The sequence below is a fragment of the Aulonocara stuartgranti genome (assembly GCF_965226115.1).
Source record: "Aulonocara stuartgranti genome assembly, chromosome: 1".
Classification (NCBI taxonomy): domain Eukaryota; kingdom Metazoa; phylum Chordata; class Actinopteri; order Cichliformes; family Cichlidae; genus Aulonocara; species Aulonocara stuartgranti.
This window is the reverse complement of record NC_138939.1, coordinates 12503582-12524715: the sequence shown is the minus strand read 5'-3', so window position 1 is coordinate 12524715 and position 21134 is coordinate 12503582. Positions and strand designations below refer to the sequence as shown.

At 41.3% G+C, this 21134-nt stretch overlaps 1 protein-coding gene across 2 annotated transcripts in view; it reads right to left on the bottom strand.

Annotated features, from left to right (window-relative positions):
* Positions 1-1204: 1204 nt before the first annotated feature.
* znf710b (zinc finger protein 710b) overlaps positions 1205-21134 on the bottom strand; it is a 27213-nt gene continuing 7283 nt past the window's right edge. Inside the window, exons 1-5 of one of the 2 annotated variants that reach the window (XM_082533622.1) lie at positions 9526-9624; positions 6556-8127; positions 3884-4075; positions 3384-3555; positions 1205-2075 (exon numbers count right to left, since the gene is read on the bottom strand). In XM_082533622.1, coding sequence (XP_082389748.1) covers positions 1894-2075; positions 3384-3555; positions 3884-4075; positions 6556-8127; positions 9526-9570 — 2163 coding nt within the window. In that variant the 5' untranslated portion in view covers positions 9571-9624 and the 3' untranslated portion in view covers positions 1205-1893. Of the gene's footprint in view, positions 2076-3383; positions 3556-3883; positions 4076-6555; positions 8128-9525; positions 9625-21134 lie in introns of those variants that run through there. The other variant, XM_082533623.1, reaches the window with a different exon arrangement.

Here is a 21134-nt window from a genome sequence, read left to right as displayed (position 1 = left end):
CTGGTCCCAAGCCAAAAGCATCCATGCAGCAGACCAAGAAAATTAAAATGCTCCATCAATATTCAAATGTGCTTGTTCTTCAGCAACAAATCACAGTAATATTGACCCAAAATGTATCGCGTACCAACTTTCGTGGCAATCCAACTAAATGTTGGAGATATAATGATAAAACAATGTCAAATTTGAGGTCGTACACAAAGTGGGTGTATCTCTAAAAGATCATAAGGATTATCCCCCAGATAGTGATGGATTAAAACACCAGTCTTCATCACTTAAACTAGAGAACCTTTATTAAATAATTCATGGTCAATTTCCATGAGGTCTCAGTTTAATATTTCTCATCTCAAAAAAAGAACTAGTAGACCATTCCTCTGGCTTAGTGTGCATATCAAGGCTGACCTGCATGGCAGGACAGGGGGAGTTATCCATCTTCCCCTAAACAGAATTTCTGAGTGGCAGGACCAGTGTCAGTCCACTTTTAATTCAATCATTTCAAAATCTAAGCAAGCACGACTTCCAAATAATTTATTTTCATCTTTTAAATTCACAGGTTCGGTTTGTGTCATCTCTTGTTTTTCATGCTACTTTCCCCATGATGGGGAAAATATTTCTGAATAAATTGAATTAAAAGTAAAGTGGACCCAGCCCTGGATTTAAGAGTGCTGAAACTACAAACAACAAATAAAAACCCAAACTGCTGATTCTCTGCTCAAACTGCTCATTCTGCAACTCGTATTTGAACTGACAACCATGAAATATCCATTTTAGGTAAACAGCAGTTTAGAAAAAACAAAACAAGATTGAAAAAGCATAACTATGTTTAATAATATTGCCTTTATAAGGGGTCGGAAGATTTTATCTTCCATCCCCAGCTCTTCTTCCTTGAGGCAAATGAATTCACTCTTACTGAAGACCGCCTTCACAGAAAAAATGACAGGTTTTGATGAAAAAGTGCTTTTTGTTCTGTTCACTCGGTAATTCAAAACCTAGAGCAGTATATTCACTACACGGGATAGATTATTAATGCAAAGCTAAACCATGTGAAACAAAAAAAGATGGGTAAACACACTGCATGTTGCAGAATCATTTGTACAGTGAGAGGGCTTTACATGCCGGCAGTTTTGTTTTCTGGTTGTAGCCGACATGAGACAGTAGCAACTTTGGTAGTCGGTGCCCTACTAAGATTTTTTTTTTTTTAAAAGAAAACAAAAAAGGCTACAATGTCATGTGCAAAAAGTACAAATGCACTTAAAGATAGACCTGTCTGAACTTTCAAATGAGGAATAGGCAGGAACGGGCAACTACAATTAGGAGTTGTTAACTAAGAGCATTCAAACCTATGAATATGTTGTGACTATGTATCAAAACTTCGATATACAGTGAGTAAATAGCTGACACTGTGGAAGCTTAGTTGCAAAATGTCTATCTGGCACTTTCAGTCAAAAATATGAGGGTATACATTGGTTGTGAATGACAAAAATGGCAAACAAATTTCTATCACATTAAATGTAACCAATGGCTCTGCAACTGCAACTTTTTTCTTTTTTTTCCTCTTCAAATAACTGATACATACACACAACATACAGATTTCACTGTCCACCAGTGAGAGTCTGAGCCGGTAAGCGTAGTTATCCCAAAAGAAGAGCTTCACACCGTGTCAACTGTTTCAGTGTCTCGGTTATAAGCAACAGAGTTGAAACGTCTCCTTTGAAGCACTCCTCCTCCTCCCTGGCCTCCCATCATAGTCCGCCAAGTCTGGCGCTTCTGGAAGGAGGCCAAAACTAAATGAAAACCCCTTTTCCCAGAGTCTCCCAAAGTCTCAACAACAATTCTGTAATTTCCTTCTGCCTTCAGAAACAAAAAAAGGAAAAAAGTTTTCTGGTCCATCGCCACTCAAGGTGTAGTGTAGCTGCTTGTATCCTTTCCAAAATTGTAATACTCCTCCATGTCCTCCATGTTTGCTGTAGTGAGTTTAGTGAGGTTTTGGGAGCCACCATTGTCCATACTGTCCGGTGCTGTAAAGGTGAAGTTCTGTCCTTCATATTCCCCCTGGCTGTCCATTTCTGGAAGAACTTCTGGAAAATACAAAAAGGCATTGACTGACATTGGCCTGGCAACATGGCATGACGCTCATCCAGCCAACTCCCATCTATTAGAAAAGTGAGGTTTTTAGCACTTCTGAGCTAATCCTGGACAATGTAATGATCTCAACCTTGCAAACGTATTGCATCAGTGAATTAATCTTATGTCTTAGACTCAAAACAAGCAGAAATTAGTCAAATAATACAAGTCTACAGCAAAAAGAAGAAAAACAAAATGGGCATAGTGTGAGTTTGAGCACGGGATTGGTATGGTGACACCAGTAATGCAGGAATGTTCCCGGCTGTTATGGTGAACAGAGAGTTGGGCCAAAAGTTAACTATTTAGGCTGAACCGATCAGTCCATGTTCTAACCCTCTCCTATGGTCATGATCTGGCTGATGACCAAATAAAGTTGCAAATACATGCGGCTAAAACGAGCTTCCCTAACCTTAGAGGCAGACTGTGGAGGAAGTATTAAATAAGCCACTGGAGGTTGCTTGGTCTCACCCAACTGGGAAGAGATCCCAGGGTAGACCCAGAACTCAGTGGAGAAATGATATACCTCATTTGGCTCGGGAACGACTCAGGACCCGCCAAGAGGAACTGGAAAGTGTTGCTAGGGAGGACATTTAAAATGCCTGCTTAACCTGCTGCCACCATGAGCTGACTTTGTATAAATGGAAGATTAATAGGTGGTTGGGCAGATGGATAGAAAAAGCTCACTTTCAGCTCCATATTTCTACTTCTTCTTTGCATTCATAGTTTAAAATAATCCTCATTTATCTTATACTGGGCTTTGGTGTCCCCCGCATTTGAAACAAGCCGTTTCAGATCTTCTTGCTTTTAGGCAACTTTCCTCTGACTTGTGGCCTGATGCAAACAGAACGTCTGAACAGGAGGTGCCACAGCTGTGTGCCTGAGATGACCATTTTAGGGATATCTGCTCTCACTGACACAGATTCAAGAGTAGGAAAAAAGACTGTTTGGAACAGCACTGGGAGCTGTGCGAAGCCTGAGCTTTGGCTCATATGGGATTACTTGTACATGCACTGATGTCATTAACTGAACCTTCTGCAAACATCTACTTTTGAAACAGTATAAAACACCTGGCTAATGTGCTTATCTGTAAATTATTATCCAATATTAGCGCAAAAATAACTGTAAAAAAGGTGCAACATTTTTGTTGTTCTATGACATATGAAAGTTTGGCCATTTTTAATATAAGGATCCATCCCTTTCACAGTAAATGCATATGATAGAAAGTAAGGTTGATATTAATGTTAAAAAAAAGTGAGCCTAACCTTGTCCTTCTGGTGAGACATCCATGCCGTGTTTGACCTTCATGTGCCTGCTGAGGTTTCCTTTCAGGTTGAACTTACTGGTGCAGTAAGGACACTTGAAGGGCTTACTGCCAGCATGGAGATGCATGTGACCCAGAAGGTTATACATTCGGTTGAAAGACTTGCCACAAACCTGGAAAAAAGTATACAAAAAAAATAATTTAGGTGCACTGATATAAACAGAGAAAAAACTTATACCAGATGTGATAAAAGCATCCTGCCTGGCGATAGTGGCCTCTCGTGTCTGGGATTTTCTTCTCATTTAATTTTAGAAAACGTACTGATATCAGGTTATAAGACGCTTATGAGATGCTTTCTAGGAGCACTTTCTTCTCCCTCATAATCCTATTACGTTAAAGTAAATCGATAGAAACTAAAAATGCATCATCACAACTAATTTCACGCCAGTTAATTAAACAGCCCTGCACACTCTGCTATCAGTCTGGAGTTAAAATACGCACCTTGCATTTGAATGGCTTCACAGGCAGGTGGACGATCATGTGGGTCTTGAGGGTCTGTTTCTGGATGAAGCTCTTGAAGCAAACGTGACACTGGAAGGGCCTGACGCTGTTGTGGATGAGCATATGCCTCTTCAGGTTGGCAGACAGGGTGAACTCTCGGGAACACACGTCACACTTGTGGCCTTTCATCCCCTGCAGAGTGCAAAGAGAAGACAAAGGTCCATCAGTCAAATACAGCAATAGCTGTTCTGTTTGCTTCCAAGAGTGTGAGACGTTGCCAGATATACTGATTAATTTGAATGTGTGGGGTCTAAAAGCTCACTGCTTTTCCAAGTCATAACACACCCAAACCTGAGCACGCAGACACATATTTTCAGATTCAGTGTGAGTTTCACATTCCAGGCTATCTTTAAATCTGCATTGTGACTAAATTTCCTTACATTTTTTACCAAAGGAAAGAAAAATTACTGAGCAGTCAGCATATTTTTTTTAACACTTTTAATATCAGGTTAATGTGGCTGAGAGAGAACCTGTTATGCTCCTATGCTATTCCAGCTTAATAATGTTATTCTTGGACTATAATAAAATAGCTTTGTATGTGTCGTAATACAAAACTATTTAAATTTATCTCACGCTGGACTTTGGTGCTGACAGCCAGCGTCTGAAACAAGCCGCTTCTTCCGATTTGCTGGCCCTTGTAAACAGAAGGGTCACAGAGCAGGTGGGCGGGGCTTTGGTGCTCACAGACAGAGCTGTGTGCTTAAGATGACCTAAGTAAAGACATCGGCTCTCACTGATACAGATCCAAGAGTATCTGTCTGAAACAACAACTAAATTATACAACTTTACCTACAAAAACAACAGCAAGAGTATAACATGCATGTAAAACAGGGTGGCCAAAGAGTCACCATCCTGCATACAATGTCAGGGCAATATTTTAATCCTGCCTGCAAGTTATTGCTCATTCCTCCAACCGTATCAAAATCTATGGCAGCCATTTTAGGTGTACCAAAGGAGATCACTAGAATACAGGAAAAAGGCCCTTTGAATCATCTTTATTCAGCTGCTGTAACGTTCTCAAACACATGCAGTGGGTCACAGGAGCAGACAACTGTCATCTAAGGCCTTGAGGCCTGTCTCAATGAATGTGCTGCTGCCTCCTGCACTCCACTCTGCAGTCAGTGTCAGTAGACAAAAACCTGCGACTGAATGAGCGGATTCAAGGCTATTGCGAGGAACAAATATGTATTACGGGACACTAGTGGGTCGAGAGACAGTGTTTGTATAAGCAGACAAATCTGGCAGACTGTCCGTCTGCCCACTGTCTGCACGGCAAATGGGTTGAGCTGACGTTGTCCACCAGGGGGAGCAGTGAACAGACAACCAGCTCAAACAAGCCACAAAAGAGAATATTCTCTCTCCACTGAGAACATTCACTGCTCTCATCACTTTCAATTTGATGATGAACGTGGCTTTGGGTTTTTGTTGCCCCAGTAGAAAGCACATTTGAGCCCGTCCCTAGCAACACAGCATTTTCATTTGTCACCGTGTGGGATTTCTATCTGTCAGCTATCTTCTATTCCTTCACCCACTAGGCATGACTAAAAGTTGGGGCGGGAAAAAAAAGTCTCATTCAAAAGGAACTGATTTTAGAATAACCAAGAATGATCACAAATACAAGCACAAGGTAATCCGACGCACCTTCATCTCTCTCTTCCCCACCTGTGTGAAAGTGTGGGAAACAGCAAGGGTTGAAAAAGCGTGACAAGGAGATTGAAGGTCTTTCTAAAAATGCAACATTTGCCAGATAATTCTACTATGCTTCTAATTTCCTTTGATTTTTCACCATTTTGATTAAGTGCTGTGTTTCTAACTGCTGATGAAGCCTTTGCAAAGATTTACCAGCATTTACACAGGGAAAATGGCATCAACGAAAACATATTTCACATGAGAATTGATACTATTTGCTTAACAACTCAGACTTGGTTTTGTTGCCATTAAAAAAAATTATTCAAGGCTAGAAACTCAATTTTCTTCTTGTTTCTATGACCCACCTGGAGTTTATTCTATTCACTGGGCAATTAACCACTCAAAGTGACTCAATATAAAAAAGAAAAATACATTTCCTCATCGTGACTTGTTGGCACTACATTATTAAAGATTTCAAATGAATGGAAAAAAAAGCCACACAGGAAAGTCTAGCATTACCATGTTGATGGAATAGTTTCTTTTTTCCCATCCATCCATCTTTTTTCTTGCACTTATCCAATTCGTGGTTGCAGGTGGGGGCTCGAGCCTCTACCAGCTGTTATTTTTTATAAGCATACTAAATCCAGGTGCTAAATTCCTTATATTAGACTGATACGTTGATTCTATTTTGACCTTAAAATCTTGTGTTTTTGTAACAAGATGAATCTGACAAAGACAACAAAGGATGCCAGATAGGTGGATGCTCGTATCTGTTAACTACACCCAAGGCTTAAGGTGAATTATATATGAACTGCAGATGCAAATTTTCTTTTTTATGTTAGTTTGTTTTGACTCTCTATTAAAAAAAAGAGAATCAAAGCATTCAATATTTTTGTACAAGCCAAAGGAAAAACAACCTCTCTGCCGAATACTGATCTACAGGTAAAATTTACAGCATGTGTGCAACTTGAGCAGTCAGATACCTTATGGGTGAGCGAGTGCTGACGTAGGTGGTGGAGTTGCACAAACTCCAGGCCGCACTGGGAGCAGGTGTAAGGCCTCGGGCTCTGGTGCTTCAGGAGGTGGTTCTGGAGCTGGCTACGGTAGGCGAAAGACTTATTACACTCGGTGCACTGGAAGGTGTGGGGACCCTGGTGGCTGGTCTGGTGGCGTTTGAGGTGAGCATAGGTGGGGAACTCCATGCCACATTGCGAGCACACATGGCAGCGGCCTCGTTCGTGCTTCACCTCGTGCGCTCGCAGTTCGCTGGGATAGGCGAAGCCACGGCGGCAGAAGCGGCAGCTGTAGGGCTTTACGTCGGTGTGTTGCAGCATGTGTCGCTTCAGGTGACTGGTCTGGGTGAAGCCCTTCTTGCAGACTGTGCACTTGTGAGGCCGCGTACCTTGGTGGGTTAGCAGATGGGTTTGGAGGTGACTGGGCTGCTTGAAAAGCTTTCCGCAATGTGGACAGGCATGCGGTTTGATGCCGTTGTGGCCCAGGATGTGTGTGACCAGGTTATATTTAGAGGTGTAGGATTTATCACACATGCGACACTTCCAGCGTTTCAAACCGTCTCCCACGTCTACGCAGTAGGATTCATCAATCTGGATGTTGATATCTAGCCGGTCTACTCTACGGCCACCGTGTCTACGTGGAGGCTGGGGGTGTGGAGGCTGGGGATGCTGCCCTGCCGCACTCCCGTCTGTCCACATCATACTCTGGCTGCTGTCTTCATACTCGCCCCCCATTCCCATCTCTGTAGAATCGTAGCTTCCCACTTCACTGGTCTGGAAGTAGCTGCTGATAGCTTCCTCCTGCTGTGTGGGTTTCATCATTGTGTTCCCCTGGTGTTCTACCTCTTCTTCATCCTCTCTACCACCTCGACCGTGGCCCCCCATCGGGCGCTGGGCCTGCAGTCCTCTGTGGCCCTGCTCCGGTCCCCTGTGGGCCACCTGGGGGGGAGGAGGGTGGACATGTGTGTTGGCTTGCTGCTGGTTTGTAGCTTCCCGCTCACATTCTGCACAGTTCTTGTTGGTGCCTCTCAGGGTGGCCGGATCTACTTGAACCAGACCACCTCTGGGAGCCATATTGTTCAGCATGTGGACACAGGAGGACATTCCAGAGTTCATCCCTTCCCCTTTCACGTGGGAAGAGGACATGTCACCTGCTTGAAGGCCATGACGATCGGGGACTACCATTTTCCCATCTGGATGCTGAGGCGGCCCCTGCTGCCACCGCCGCTGGCTGCAGCTTGGTTGCATCTGACCGTCTTCTCCCAAGTTTTCTCCAAGATAATCTCCGTTGGCGCCGATAAGTTGGTCTGCGTACTCGTAGTCAACTCCGTCTACTGGGGGTGCAGGGGACTCTTTTGGTTCACCAGTGTAGAAGCCGTTTGGTGCAATGGTAGCTCCGAATACTTCATTCTGGGAGATGAGACCTAGCACGGCGGCCTGGGCCAAGGACAGCACAACTACTGGATCTGTCTGTGTGCCTATGTCCACCAGCCTGGCCATTACCTTGGGCTCACATCTACCCAGGCGCCGGCTCGCCTCCTCCTGGAACAGGAAAGAGACAAACTGTTTGTAAAGAGATCAGCATTTTAATGTTTTTTATTGCCAAGTGTTGTAGAGGGGAACAAAAATCAAGCTCAGTGTAAATTTTTATAAAGGCAGGAAGTTGTGTTTTCAATGTGAACTACTGTGCACCATCCTCCACTCCATTAAAAATGAGCTACTGAAGAAAAAAAGGTGGTGAGACTCATCTGATCAGATTATTTGAGCTAGTTGCTGACAGAGAGGAGAAAAAGTAAGAACAATTTAGATTTTCAGGAGCTGTTTATTACATCACTAGAAAGGATGCGCAAAAGCAGACATTTCCTCCCACTGAGGCAAATCTATCCCCAAATCACTCTTCCTAGTACAAGTAGTCAACCTGAATGAACAGTGTCCAAAAACAAACCTTCAGATCTGGAGAGACAGGAACTATGAAAGACAGCATCCTAATCCAACGTGCTAACCATGCATGATGTGTGTGTGTGTGTGTGTGTGTGTGTGTGTGTGTGTGTGTGGTGGTGGATTAGATGGCCTACTGATCTCCACACAAACACACATTCAAGTGCAAGAAAGAAAAAAGAAAAGAAAAGAATGAAAACTGAGCAAGATTAAGAAATGAAAAAAGAATAGAAAAGCACAAGATAAGACAAAAACACTGGAGAGCAGAGTGAGAACAGAAGCAGAGACAGAGATGGAGGGAGGGAGAGAAGCAGGAAAAAGAGTGAGCGAGTGAGAGCTTAGAGCATGCAAGAGTCTAGTGAAAGGGAGGAGGGAGAGGAAAAAAAGAAAAAAAAGGAGAAAATGTAAGGTAAAGGGAGAGTGAAGGAGAGATAAGGAGAAGGAGGGGGTGGGCAGGAGGGAAGGAGGAAGGCTGAGAGAGAGACACACACATAAGAGAGGGAGGGGGAGGAGGAGAGGGCTGAGTGAAAGAGTGAGAGGGTGAGTGTGAGGCAGCAGGCAAAAGAGAGCAAGAGGAAGAAAGAAAAAGAAAGACATGTAGAGACAGAGGGAAAGGGAGGGAGGGAGAGGCAGTGAGCAACCAGGAGACAGAAGGAGAAAGGAAAATGCCAAAATGAAAGCCAGACACTCAATGAAAGATAAAAACAAAAAGTGAAGAAGACAAAAAGATGACACCGAAGAAGAGTTTGGGAGAAAGATTTTCTTTAAAAGCTCAAACAGAGATTGCGATAAGTTAATGCAAGTGGCAGCTCTTCATTTAGAATAAAAAAGACTCCACAGAAAGGAACTTTACAAACAAAAGAAAACCAGATACAATCAAAGCATCTCTGATGGCAGTTTTCTATCTGTATCATTTCAGCTTTGCCGGGATCAAACCCACGTTGCCCACCACCTCAGCAAACTACCACTTAACATGCTACAAGCGAGAGCCAGTGAACTCACCACGCTCCTCCTGCTGTGAGGTTTCAGGTGCTTCAAGGATCTCATTCTTCAGTGCGAGTGTTGAGTGAGAATAGACTATGTTTGCCTCCTATTTATACGTGAGGGATGTGAGGAGGCGGAGCTAACGCTACCCTCCGCCTCCTTCTCTTTAGTCTTCAGCACAGTTTCGGTAGCGAGTCTGGTCGCACCAGCGCAAACACAGAGCAGACACTAAACAAACCAAATATTCTTGCAGCCAAATGAGCACGTGTGGCCAGTAGGTTTAAAAACACACGCATACACAGGCGCAGCACTGATGCACAAGGTTCCTTGACAGTCCAGTAATCAATAGGTTAAGTCACATCAAAGTCAAAAGACGCACACACCAACAACAAAAACAAGATCAGCATCATATCCGTCTGAAATTATGGCTCCACCAAAGCAACTCGCCCTCCTTTCTTCTTTCTTTGTGTGTCATTCTTCATCTTTGTTTCTGCACATCCCTGTCTGTCTCTTTTCCTGTATCTGCAGCTGAGTTCTTCTCTGTGTTTCATCCATGCATCCCTGCGCCTTCCCCTCTGTATCTTTTCACTCTCTCATTGATCAAGTGAGGTTTACGAGTATGGGAAAGTGTTGGAAGATTGTTTCGTGCACAGTCTCGGATGCGAGCGTGTTACATGAGAGAGGAGAAAGAAGAGAGACGGTGAGAGAAAGAAAGAGATGGAAGGTGACTGACAAGGAGATGAGCAAATGGATGGGGGGGCAGGAGGAGAGACTGAAAGGAAAGAATACTCAAGGAAAAGAGAGGGGAGGGGGGAGACAGAAAGAGAGAGAGAAAAAGAAAGGAGACGGGGGGATGGGAGCAGAATGCGGTAAAAGAAAAAGAAGCAATGAAAAGTAAAAGAATAGCACGGAGATATTATTCTGCTTGAAATTATGCATCAAACAGTCCCATGGATCACACGCACATGCATACACACACACACACACACACACACAAAATGAGCTGCTGATTGACGCCTGAGGAAACGTCAAAGTTCAAGTGTGAAGAACTTTCATCTCTTTTCACGTCATCTGACGACCACGGCACCTTCAGTGAAATGGGATGCGTGGAGAGATCAGATAGATGTTGAGCGGCGAGACGGTGGCCTCACGGTCCACAATGGTCATGCATATCCTGCCAATGATGAAAGCGAGACAACGCGAAAGCTGCAAATTATGGAGCGAAATGAGAAAAAGGGCGACAGACATATAAAAACTTACATTCAGCATAGTGTCTTGTATGCACTTTGCAGGAAATACTTTGTACTGGTGTATTAGTCCACAAAGACTGAGGACTCAAAAAACTATTAGTGTTATTATCAACCAATCTGTTATTTTACTGATTCACGTAAATAGTGGGCCTAAGGTACCAACCTCGCTGTTTTTGTCAATAAAACTCTGATCACAGACACAAACGGGTCTGTCAATCACTTAATCATTTTTCCAAGAATTTATTTAAATTTTAAAATATGCAAAAATCTCATGAGTGAGTCAGTGGATGCTGCCAAAAATAAATCAACAGATGACTGTAATTGTAGACACTGGAAGACATTATTAATGAGTGTTTGAGCCAAAGCAGTGTTTGCTCTAAAACATACTGTGGGTACACAACATTCATTTCCATAAAAAGTGACAATCTTTCCTTCAATCAGATCAATCGCACATCACCCCCCTGTCGCAGAACACGTCTACAGAGACTGGGTTCACTCCAAGTACAGCTACTGTGTTTTTTATGAAAACCTAAAGTGTTACCCCTTTTCATGCCTGTAGTTTAGCTTTGATAGAAATTCTGATGCCTGACCAATACTAGATTTTTTGGTTCAGATAATTATTGAACTATCCACAAACGCTATTTACAGCACAGATCCATCCTGCCCTGCATCAACAGTTCAGGCCAGGTGACGTGAAGGTGTGGGGGATATTTTTTGATACACTTTGGGCCCTTTATTACCAACGATTATCATTTAAACAGTATTAAAGAGTACTGTTACCATGCCCATCCCTTTGTGACCACCACACATCTTCTGATGGCTGTTTCCAGCAGGATAACATGACGTGTCACAAAGCTCAAATCATCTCAAAATATCTCAATCTTGTTTCTTGAATATGAGAATAAGTTCACTGTACTTAAACGGTCTCCACAGTTACCAGATCTCAATCCAACAGAGCACCTTTGGTATGTGGTGGAATGGGAGATTGCTGTCACGTATGTGCAGCAGACAAATCTGCAGCAATTAACGCCATGATGTCAGTTTGGACCAAAACCTCTGAGGAATGTTTACAGCACCATGTTGAATTATAGCAGTTCTGACGGTAAAACCTGGTACTATCAAGCTGTACCTAATGAAGTGTCTGGCTAGTGTATATACTGTATAATAGGCCAATATCAGCTGATAATATCAGGGGACCAAAATATCAGTCAGGCTCTAATGAAGACACAAATATGCAAAGTTGAGAAAAAAACCCAAAACATATTAGGTTTGATTAATTTATTAACTGATTAGGCAATCAAGACAATATTAATCAGAAACAAGACTACAACAATGTTCCTGATAAAAATCAGCATATTTTGGTTCTCTGCAAAATGTCACCTTGGACTCTAAAGGAACTGGGAACAAATCTTCCCACAATTTTCTGTAAATTAACAAATTTAACACTTCTGTGATTACTCAAGAACATAAAAGGTCCACAAGAAATAGTTACAGACGATCCATCATTTCCCATATTTTTGTTTCCCTTATCCCTTGTTTAAGTAAACTGCAAAAGGTATATTGTGTGGATATGCTTCAAGTATGTCTTTTTTATATGCTGCCATAATAAGCTGATTTCATATTATTCATTCCCTGCCTTAAGTTCAATTTATGTTTTAGAATAATCTTCAATGAGCAGGTATTATGGTGCCTCTACTTTGAGCCTCACTGATTTTCATGCTTTTATTTACCAAATAAAACTTTCCAAAAATAGTTAACTTTCCCTTTGGTCACACTACAGCACACTTCCTGTCAGTCACGCAACGCAAGTCAAGCAGAGAGGATCATGGCATATAGTCTAGTCTTTATGTAACATTTTGCATACTTTTTCCACAGTAAGAATTAATGCAAGATTGTGTTGCTCATTTAAACTTAAACAAAACCATCAGTTACTTTAAAATTACTTGACTTTGGCTTTACATATGCAAAGAAAAGTATTAGCGATACATATTTGTCTATGAAGAACAAACTAAATGGATGATTTCTGAATGCAGTTTTACAAAATGCAGAGGGGTGTGACTTCTGCTTCAGCTAGAACTCCTACTCTCTTGGGCCCTGTTCACAGTTCAAGCATTTAAAAGCAAGATGGTCAGAGGCAGGGAGACATGCTTAAGGAGAAATTGTGACCTGAAATAATAAGAAACCAAACCGTGAAGCCAAATAAACTTACAAATGAAAAAGGATGCAGTACATATACAACACAAAGGTATGTAGATTTGGAAATGCCAAAACACTTGGGAAAGAGTTGCAGAGTCTGCATCTTCCAACCTTATGTGCAAGCTGTATTCTCAAGAACGAATGAACACTTTTTTTCCTGTTCAGCAACAGTCGCAGTTTCCTAAAGATAAAATCAAACGGCAGCAGGAAGTGAAATCTGACCAAACGTGGCTTCTCCCATGTATCCTGCCAGGTGTCTGTCTCAAATGTATCCAGACTTGATGTGGATCTGGCTATATTCACATAAAAGACACAAGGTGGGACAGAGCCAAACATGGACTGGACAGATCTCCCTGCCTTTGACCTACAGAGCCTGTCAGAGAGCCACTGAAGAGCCATGGCTATATTTGCTAGCAGTGATCTCAACTCCACATTGCTGCTGCAAATCTGTGGATCCACAAGTTTGCATTTTAAGAATTTTAATGCATCTTACCTGCGATGATATGATACTTTGGCAAATGTACTTATAACAGTGCTGTCAAATCAGTTAATACTGGTAGCTACACTAGCTACAGCTGTGTTCTTACTAAAGCAATGTGAAACCAATACCTTTCCTACCGTAAAAACGAATTGTGATTTTCATTAATTTTTTGACAATCTCATTAATTAAAAAAAACAACAAAACAAAAACAGAGAGAGAGAACCAAAGATCCAGTAAGAAGGAAACCGATATAATAATAATAATGTGTATGTGTTAGCCCCCATAGGGAAATAGTTCCTCTGCATTTAACCCATTCACCCAGTGGAGCAGTTGTTGACCGATTTGAGCCACGAGCTGTAAAGTCATAGCAGATTTTAAAACTTAAATTAACATGCTCATCATCTGACTCCAACAACCTTAATAACTATAGGGCCATTTCCAGCCTTTCATCCATTTCCTGAGTTTTGGAAAGCATAGAGGCATCACATCTTCAGACCCACCCAAGCCATTTCAATTCCATTCTAGACATATTTGGAGCAGCTTGTTAAAATCACCACTGATCTCCTCACACTAGAAACCTGCTTTCTTAATACCCTCCTCCTCTTTGACCTCAGTGCCACTTTTTACATTCCGCATTCCAATATTGGCCAACAACTGGTCAATATTGGAATCAAGGAGACTTTCTGACATAAATGATTTTTTCAAGGCAAGACTTACAAAAACAAATAAGGCTTTTCATCAGCCTCTGTCACACATGGTATCCCTCAGGTATCTTTCTGTGCAAATAATGAATTTATCTTCTTTATCTTGAAAATATTTTCCCCCCCATCTCACAAAACAGTTTAATTTTTATGCTGACGACAAACAGCTTTGTATTTCTGCAAAACCCAACACCTCTCTTCCCCCTTCTATCCTCGCCATGACCTACAGGCCATCACCACTGGGAAAATAATCAATCAGCTCAAACTAGACATCAGTAAACGTGAAATGATCCTAAATCAAAAGTCTATTTTTTGTTGTTTCTATAGGTGGTTCTTAAGTCCACACTTTTGCAAAAAGTGTCAAAAGTCTTGGAATCATCTTGAAATACTCTTCCTCTCAGGTTCAGCCTTTTCCCTCTCCAATAATGTCTCAGGTTCAGCCTTCTTCCACCTATGTAACATTTCGAAACTACACTTGTTTCTTTCTCAACTCAGCACACAAGTTCTGGTTCACGCCCTGGTCACCTTTCATTTGGATTATTCCCTCTATGCCATTCTCTCTGGGCTCCCCAAAGAATTGCTTAATTGGTTCCAAATGGTACATAACTCTGCAGCAAGAATCATCAACTGCACCAAGTCCACCGATCACATTACACATAATCTCACCCAGCTTCATTGGCTCCCCTTTCGCCAATGCATCCAATACAGATTCTTCTCCTCACTTTCAAAGTGCTTAATGATTTGACAACCCCAGTGTCTCTCAGACCTTCTTCATCCTCACACTCCTTCATATACTCAGCTCAGCTACTCTACCGACTGTTCCATGTATCAGACTTAACACCACGGGTGCCAGAAGCTGAGGTTCGCCTCGTCTTTGGAACACAGCATCGCTTCACCTCTATCAGCTGGACTCTGACAGTTTCAATCACAGAACACTTACCTGTTCAGATCAGCATATCAACTATAATCATGTTTGCTTGTTTTTTTATATGTTTTACATTCAGGATTTTAAATTTCTCCTAATATTACTTTTGTTGTTAATTTCATGCTGTAAGATGACCTTGAGTGTATTGAAAAGTGCCAAAATAAAATTATTGTTACCACTACTACGTGTACTGTCTGAGAGGTTATGTAAACAGGATTATTGTTTGAACATTTGTCTTTAATGTGCTTTCTAACAGGTTTTATTCTGATGATTTAGCCAGGTCAGAATAATACTCCTCCTCTAAACTTTGACAAACACTACATGTCGTTCATGTACAAAAAAAAGAACTGGTGCAGACTAAAATAGCTTCTACGTACTCAAATATATCCTCCTCCTATATAAACAAAAACAGATCAGTTGTCCCATAAAACCACAGCAAACCATCAATGGCTGCAGCTCCCAGCTGTGCTGAAGGAGCACATCATCTCATGAGGCCACCCTAAACCTGATAGGTGAGGAAAGCACCTGGTTAATGTACTTTATGTTCCATTGAGGATGATGACTGGCAGTTGGGGTTGTTTTGGAGTCTAGCAAGTAAGCCACTTGTTGAATGCTACCGAAGAGAAGCAACCACTACAGTGTTTGGGGTAAAAATGGTAGATTCGGGCCAGGTCATTACAGGAACTACGCGAAGAGGAGTACGGTAAATGGCACCACAGATGGACGAGTGAAATAAGAAGATAATGTGCAAAATGTGTGTGACTGGGAAGGAGAGTATTGTGTTCAAGGTGTAGGTTTTATTCTAGAAATATAATTGTTCCCCTGCCTAATGGGTTCGTTTTTCTGTGATAGAAAAAAATGGTTTTTTTATAAAGTTTGTATCATAAATGTCATGGAAGTGTGGTAAACAACAAAAGAGAAAGAACATGGAGGAAAAAGAGAGAGGGAGAGAGGGAAATGGCAGAGGACAAAATGGGGGCGTAATAGAGGAAGCAGAGGGAGAGAGAAAGAACAGATGATTGCATGGAATGAAAGAGGGATTGAAGGGGGAGGGAGGGGAGGAGATAAAGAGAACAGGGATGGGAGGGGGAGTGAGTGAGTGAGTGAAATGGTGGAGTGAGAGAGGGGAGAGAGAGAAAATGAGAGGCACCAGTGGGGGAGGGGAGGATGTAGAGGGAGAGGAAGAGAGGCAAGAGAAAGAGAGGGAGAGACAGAAGAGCGAGACAGAGAAAAGATGGGGGGGGGGGGGGAGCGAGAGAGAGATGGGGCAGGGAGCAACGTGAGAGCGAGAAAGAGTGAGAGAGGGAGGGGCAGTGTGCAACGTGAGAGAGGAAGAGAGAAAGAAAGAGAGGCAAAAAGGAGAGGGAGGGGTAAAGTATGATGGAAACCCAGAGCGAGAGAAGAAAAGAGAGAGCGAGAGAGAGAGACAAGGAGGGAGGGAGAATGAAAGAGAGAGAGAGGAGGAAAGAGGAACAGAAATAGGGGGAGGGGAAGAGAGCTGGAAAGAGAAAAACAGAAAAGAGGTAGAAAAAAAAAACAGGGAGCGAGTGAGGGAGAACGAGCACAAAACCCATCTCACTCTGTTTTGTGGTTTCACAAACATGGCTGCAGCAAAAGAAGAAAAAGAATGGCATGTTGGTGTTCACAAGGCCACACAAACACACACAGTAGCACAATAGTCCGACAGCAGTTATCACCTGTGTTAATCACTGTGGGGTAAAAACAGCTGCATCCAGGTATGCCATGATGTGTTCACAGCCCTTACTAAAAAAGTCTTTACGCAGTACTGCGGAGCGGTATACGAAATGTACTCAAATCCATGATATACATTTCTCAGATACTGTTATATCAGTGAGTGGATTAAATGGAGCACTGTGAAGGGTACTGAAAGGAACCTGTATGAATTGCACATAATTCTAATCATATGATACAAAACAAAATACAACACAACAACAATTACATCTCAAGTGACTGGCTAGACATGTAGCATGAGGGTGTGCTAACAGCTGAGAGGGGCTCTGCTGCTGCTTTCAATAACATTAAAGAACAGATGAAGAAAAGAGCAGAGATCAACCAAAATAACTTATGACCAAGACAAGATGTTTTTTATGGTTAAAAAAAAAAAAAGAAAGACACGTGACCTCATTTACCTGTGATCAAAGCTCACCCATATCGACGGGTAACCAGGTGAGGAACAGACAACATAGGCTAATAACTACAATTTTCCTGATAACAGAATAATCTGTGTCCAAAAATTGAGTTTGTTACAAAGCTACACTTCACAGCTCTCCTGTAGACACACTAACAAGCGTTTAGTCAACACACGAGGAAACAGAAAGTGGCTTTATGGATGGATGGGAGTGTCATATCCAACCCTAAGCCCCGTGACAGACTGGCGACCTGTCTGTGGTGTAGCCTACCTTGTACCCCATGACAGCATGTAGCGTCATAAGGACTGGATCTATAGCCAAATTTTTGTCACCATGAGTAGACTGCTTATTGCTTTGATTGTATGCATAGGTGTAGTGATGCCCAAATGCACTGAAACGACTGTCACAGTTATGAGAATGCAAAGTTTGGGGAGGAGAGTATTTAAATAAATAATACATGATTTTCAAATATTTGTGGCAGGCAATTTACTGCTAAATGCACCATATTTAATAAGAAGCATGCCTTATTTTGTGCCTGATGTAGCTGTGAAAGTTGCTGCCAGGAGTGTTAATTTATTTGGAATGGGGGTGGGGGTATCAGAACGAGAGCATAATTGACATGGATGGATTGCTCAATGCTGTGAGAAGTGCTACAGCTGGCTCTGTTCTATAGCTTCCCCCCACCTAAAATGTAAAGCCACACATTTTACTGGTTTTCAGTAATGCAGTTTTGGGTTTTTTGGATGAAGGAAAAGCAGAGCTGAACTAAACTTAAGACGGGGGCCATGACAGAAGATTCATACAAGCAGCCAACTTACGTTTATTCAACAGGTGGAAAACTCAAAATCATTTTCATATTTGAAGGAAAATGGTACACAAGTGAATCTAAAACTGATGTTCAGTCCAACAGATGGCAGAATTCAAAAGTCACATGCTATTTTTACCAACAATTAAGGGAGAGGGAAAGATTCAAAGTTAAGGAGGGAGGGGGCAACTAACCCACAGAAAGAATGGATAAGAGACAAGGAAGGTAGTAGCGATGTGTGACAATATTTAGTAGATAATGGTCAGACACACAAGCTGTGCAGAGTGAGGTCTTCCTTAGCCATTCCCATATTCTGTCTAGCAATTATAGCTATATAATGCATGCAAACCACTGAGGTTCATGGTCTTAGAAACTGCCAACTCAAACAAGCGTGTTTTTTTTAAGGTTTCATTTCTTTTTTATGACATTAAAATGTTACATTTTCTGTATTGTCCTAAAAGAAAAATAATAGTGTAAACCTACCAAAAAAAAAAAAAGTTCACTTTTGCCAAAATAACATTAATAATAGTGTGATATACCATGAAACTGCCTGACTTAAGAAATAATGCAAAGAAAAATTTTTTTTTTTTTTTTAAATGCTGCAAATGTTTGTTTTGTTGAATAAAAAAAATTAAAAATAAAATGGTAAATTTAAAAATAAAATCACCAAAAGTGTAGATCACATTAAAACCAAGGCTGTGCATCACGTCTAACCTGAGAGAATTATGAACCTCTACCTTTTGCATTACATTCTTCAGCACAAGTGTTTATCCAGGAATAATAATTGCTATGTGCTAACATTATAAACTGAAGTGATATTAAGGCAGTAAGGTACACGGAGTATGAATATCTGTTTGACCATCTTTTTGTTGTTTGTGTGTTTTTGTCTTCACAGGGAAGTGTAGAAAAATAAAGTAGAACTTTTAGAACAAGAGGAATCTGAATTATCTGTTTGGATTTAATAATAGTCTGACATAACCATTAAAAAATAATTAAATAAATAAATAAATCGTAGCACGTAAACACTATAAAATCAACATGGCAGACACGATTAGACAGCGACCGAGGCAGCTGGTCTGGTGTGGAAAATCACGTAAATAATAAAAAATAAAAAATAAACTTCAAGGAGAAGTACTGAGTTATTTAAAATTTTAGTTATATAAAAGTGTCACTGGTATCAGTATTAGTTCAAAAATAAAAAGGTTCCAAAATCTTGATTTTTCACAATAGTAACATGGGTCTCATTCTCAACATCAAATAGGAACACTTAAAAAGGGACACTTGCCAAAACATCTAAAAGCACCAGATAAACATTATTCATTTGATATGCAAACAGAACACAGACCAGAATCTTTTCCCAAACGTAACCACTTAGCTTTGGTGTTTAAACCTAACCAACCAGTGAGAGCCAATGTAAAGAAACAAAGAGCAAAATGAAAAAACTCCTAAGCTCCAGCACCATCACTTGAACTTGAACTGTTGCTTTCCAATATCACCATGGGCATCAAACTAGAGGACACATTGTGTGCATCTTTTAGACGCCCATGGCATCTCACAGAACTGCAGTTCTTGGCACCCTGCAAAGACAACACACTATGTTGCTGGTCCTTGCTCACTGATCTTATACAAGTAAATCCGTTGCAATGTACTTCATACAGAAGCCACACTTTTTTTTTTTTGTTTTAATGAAAGGAGTTTTATTATTATTATTATTATTATCTAAAAATCCTACGCTGACATAATGAAGAAATCATACTATTGCTGGTTAGCAGAGGTGGTTTAAGCTGTATGTTTACGTCATTTGAGGTCATCAATTTCTCACTTCGTGCTGGTGTTCATCTCCCAGCATCAATTTCAAATGAGTCGTGAGATGCAATGTGTCATCTTTTGTGACATATTTAAGAAGCCTGCAGCTCCTAAAAGGACATTTTAGACATGTTTGAAACACAGTGACAGCAGCATCGAACATTTGACCTCACGGGTTAACGTTAGTATTAACCCACACAAACAAATATCGGCATCAACCTCAACCTCACGTTTAATCAGCAGTCTGACAGGCGCACACATGCAGCACATTAAACGACAGCACCGCACAGAACCTGACAAATCCATTTTAAAACGGCAGGATAGAAGTAGTGAGCGCTGACGTCCTGCACCATTTGCGAGAGGTCAAACTGTACCGACCCCAAGCAAAGATCCTTTAACCCAAAAGTTCCCTGGAATAAAGAAAAACGTGATATAGGGAGAAAAACGTGGCCGTGTTTGCTTGTCTGTTTATATATTACATATGGACAGAAAAACCGGTACATAAACCCGCATGCAAAGATCAGCATTATTGTTACATTTTATACTTCACCTTTGTCCTACAAATTTAATTAACAACAGTGAAATAATTCAGCACTTCCAGCTTAAGTGTGAGGGAAAACACAATCAGTTCAGCTGCTAGATAAATGCTGCTGCAGGCCTACCATTTTGTTCCAGTGTTTTGTAGCTGTAACACTTTCAAACTACATCCCTCCTTTCTCCTCCCCTCCCTCTAAATCACGCGTTCTTCATGTTTCTATGGATACACCCCTCTCTCTGCCATTCCCCCCCTTTTTCATCACTTCCTTGTCATCTTTGTCCAACATCTCTGCTACAGATTTCCTTTAACACACAGCAGCATGGCGATCAGGATCCAGCCGTCCCACTCAGACATGAGTGAAAGTACAAAATGGAATATAAAGAAAGTAAAAATCTATGGATAACCTCAAGTCAATTCTCTTCTCTTGTTCCTCACCAGGTGAATTTCTGCTACCGATACAACAGCGCCCCCACAAAAGAGACTGAGATTGAGCGATTTGCTCAAGGACACTTCAGAAGGTCTTGCCAAAACGGAGACTTAAACAGCACATTTTGGAACTGTAATCCGATTTTTTTTAATAATTTATCATCATCGTCATTATTATTATTACTACATTCATCTGTTAGAGTCATTGTCTGTCCCAGTCACTGTCTTGAGATACCTGGCAACCGAGGGGACAGAAATATGTTTGTAAGTGTGAAGATATACAGCGTTGTGCAAATGTTTAGTCACAAAAAAATCATGCTATGAATAAATTGCATTTATTACCCATACA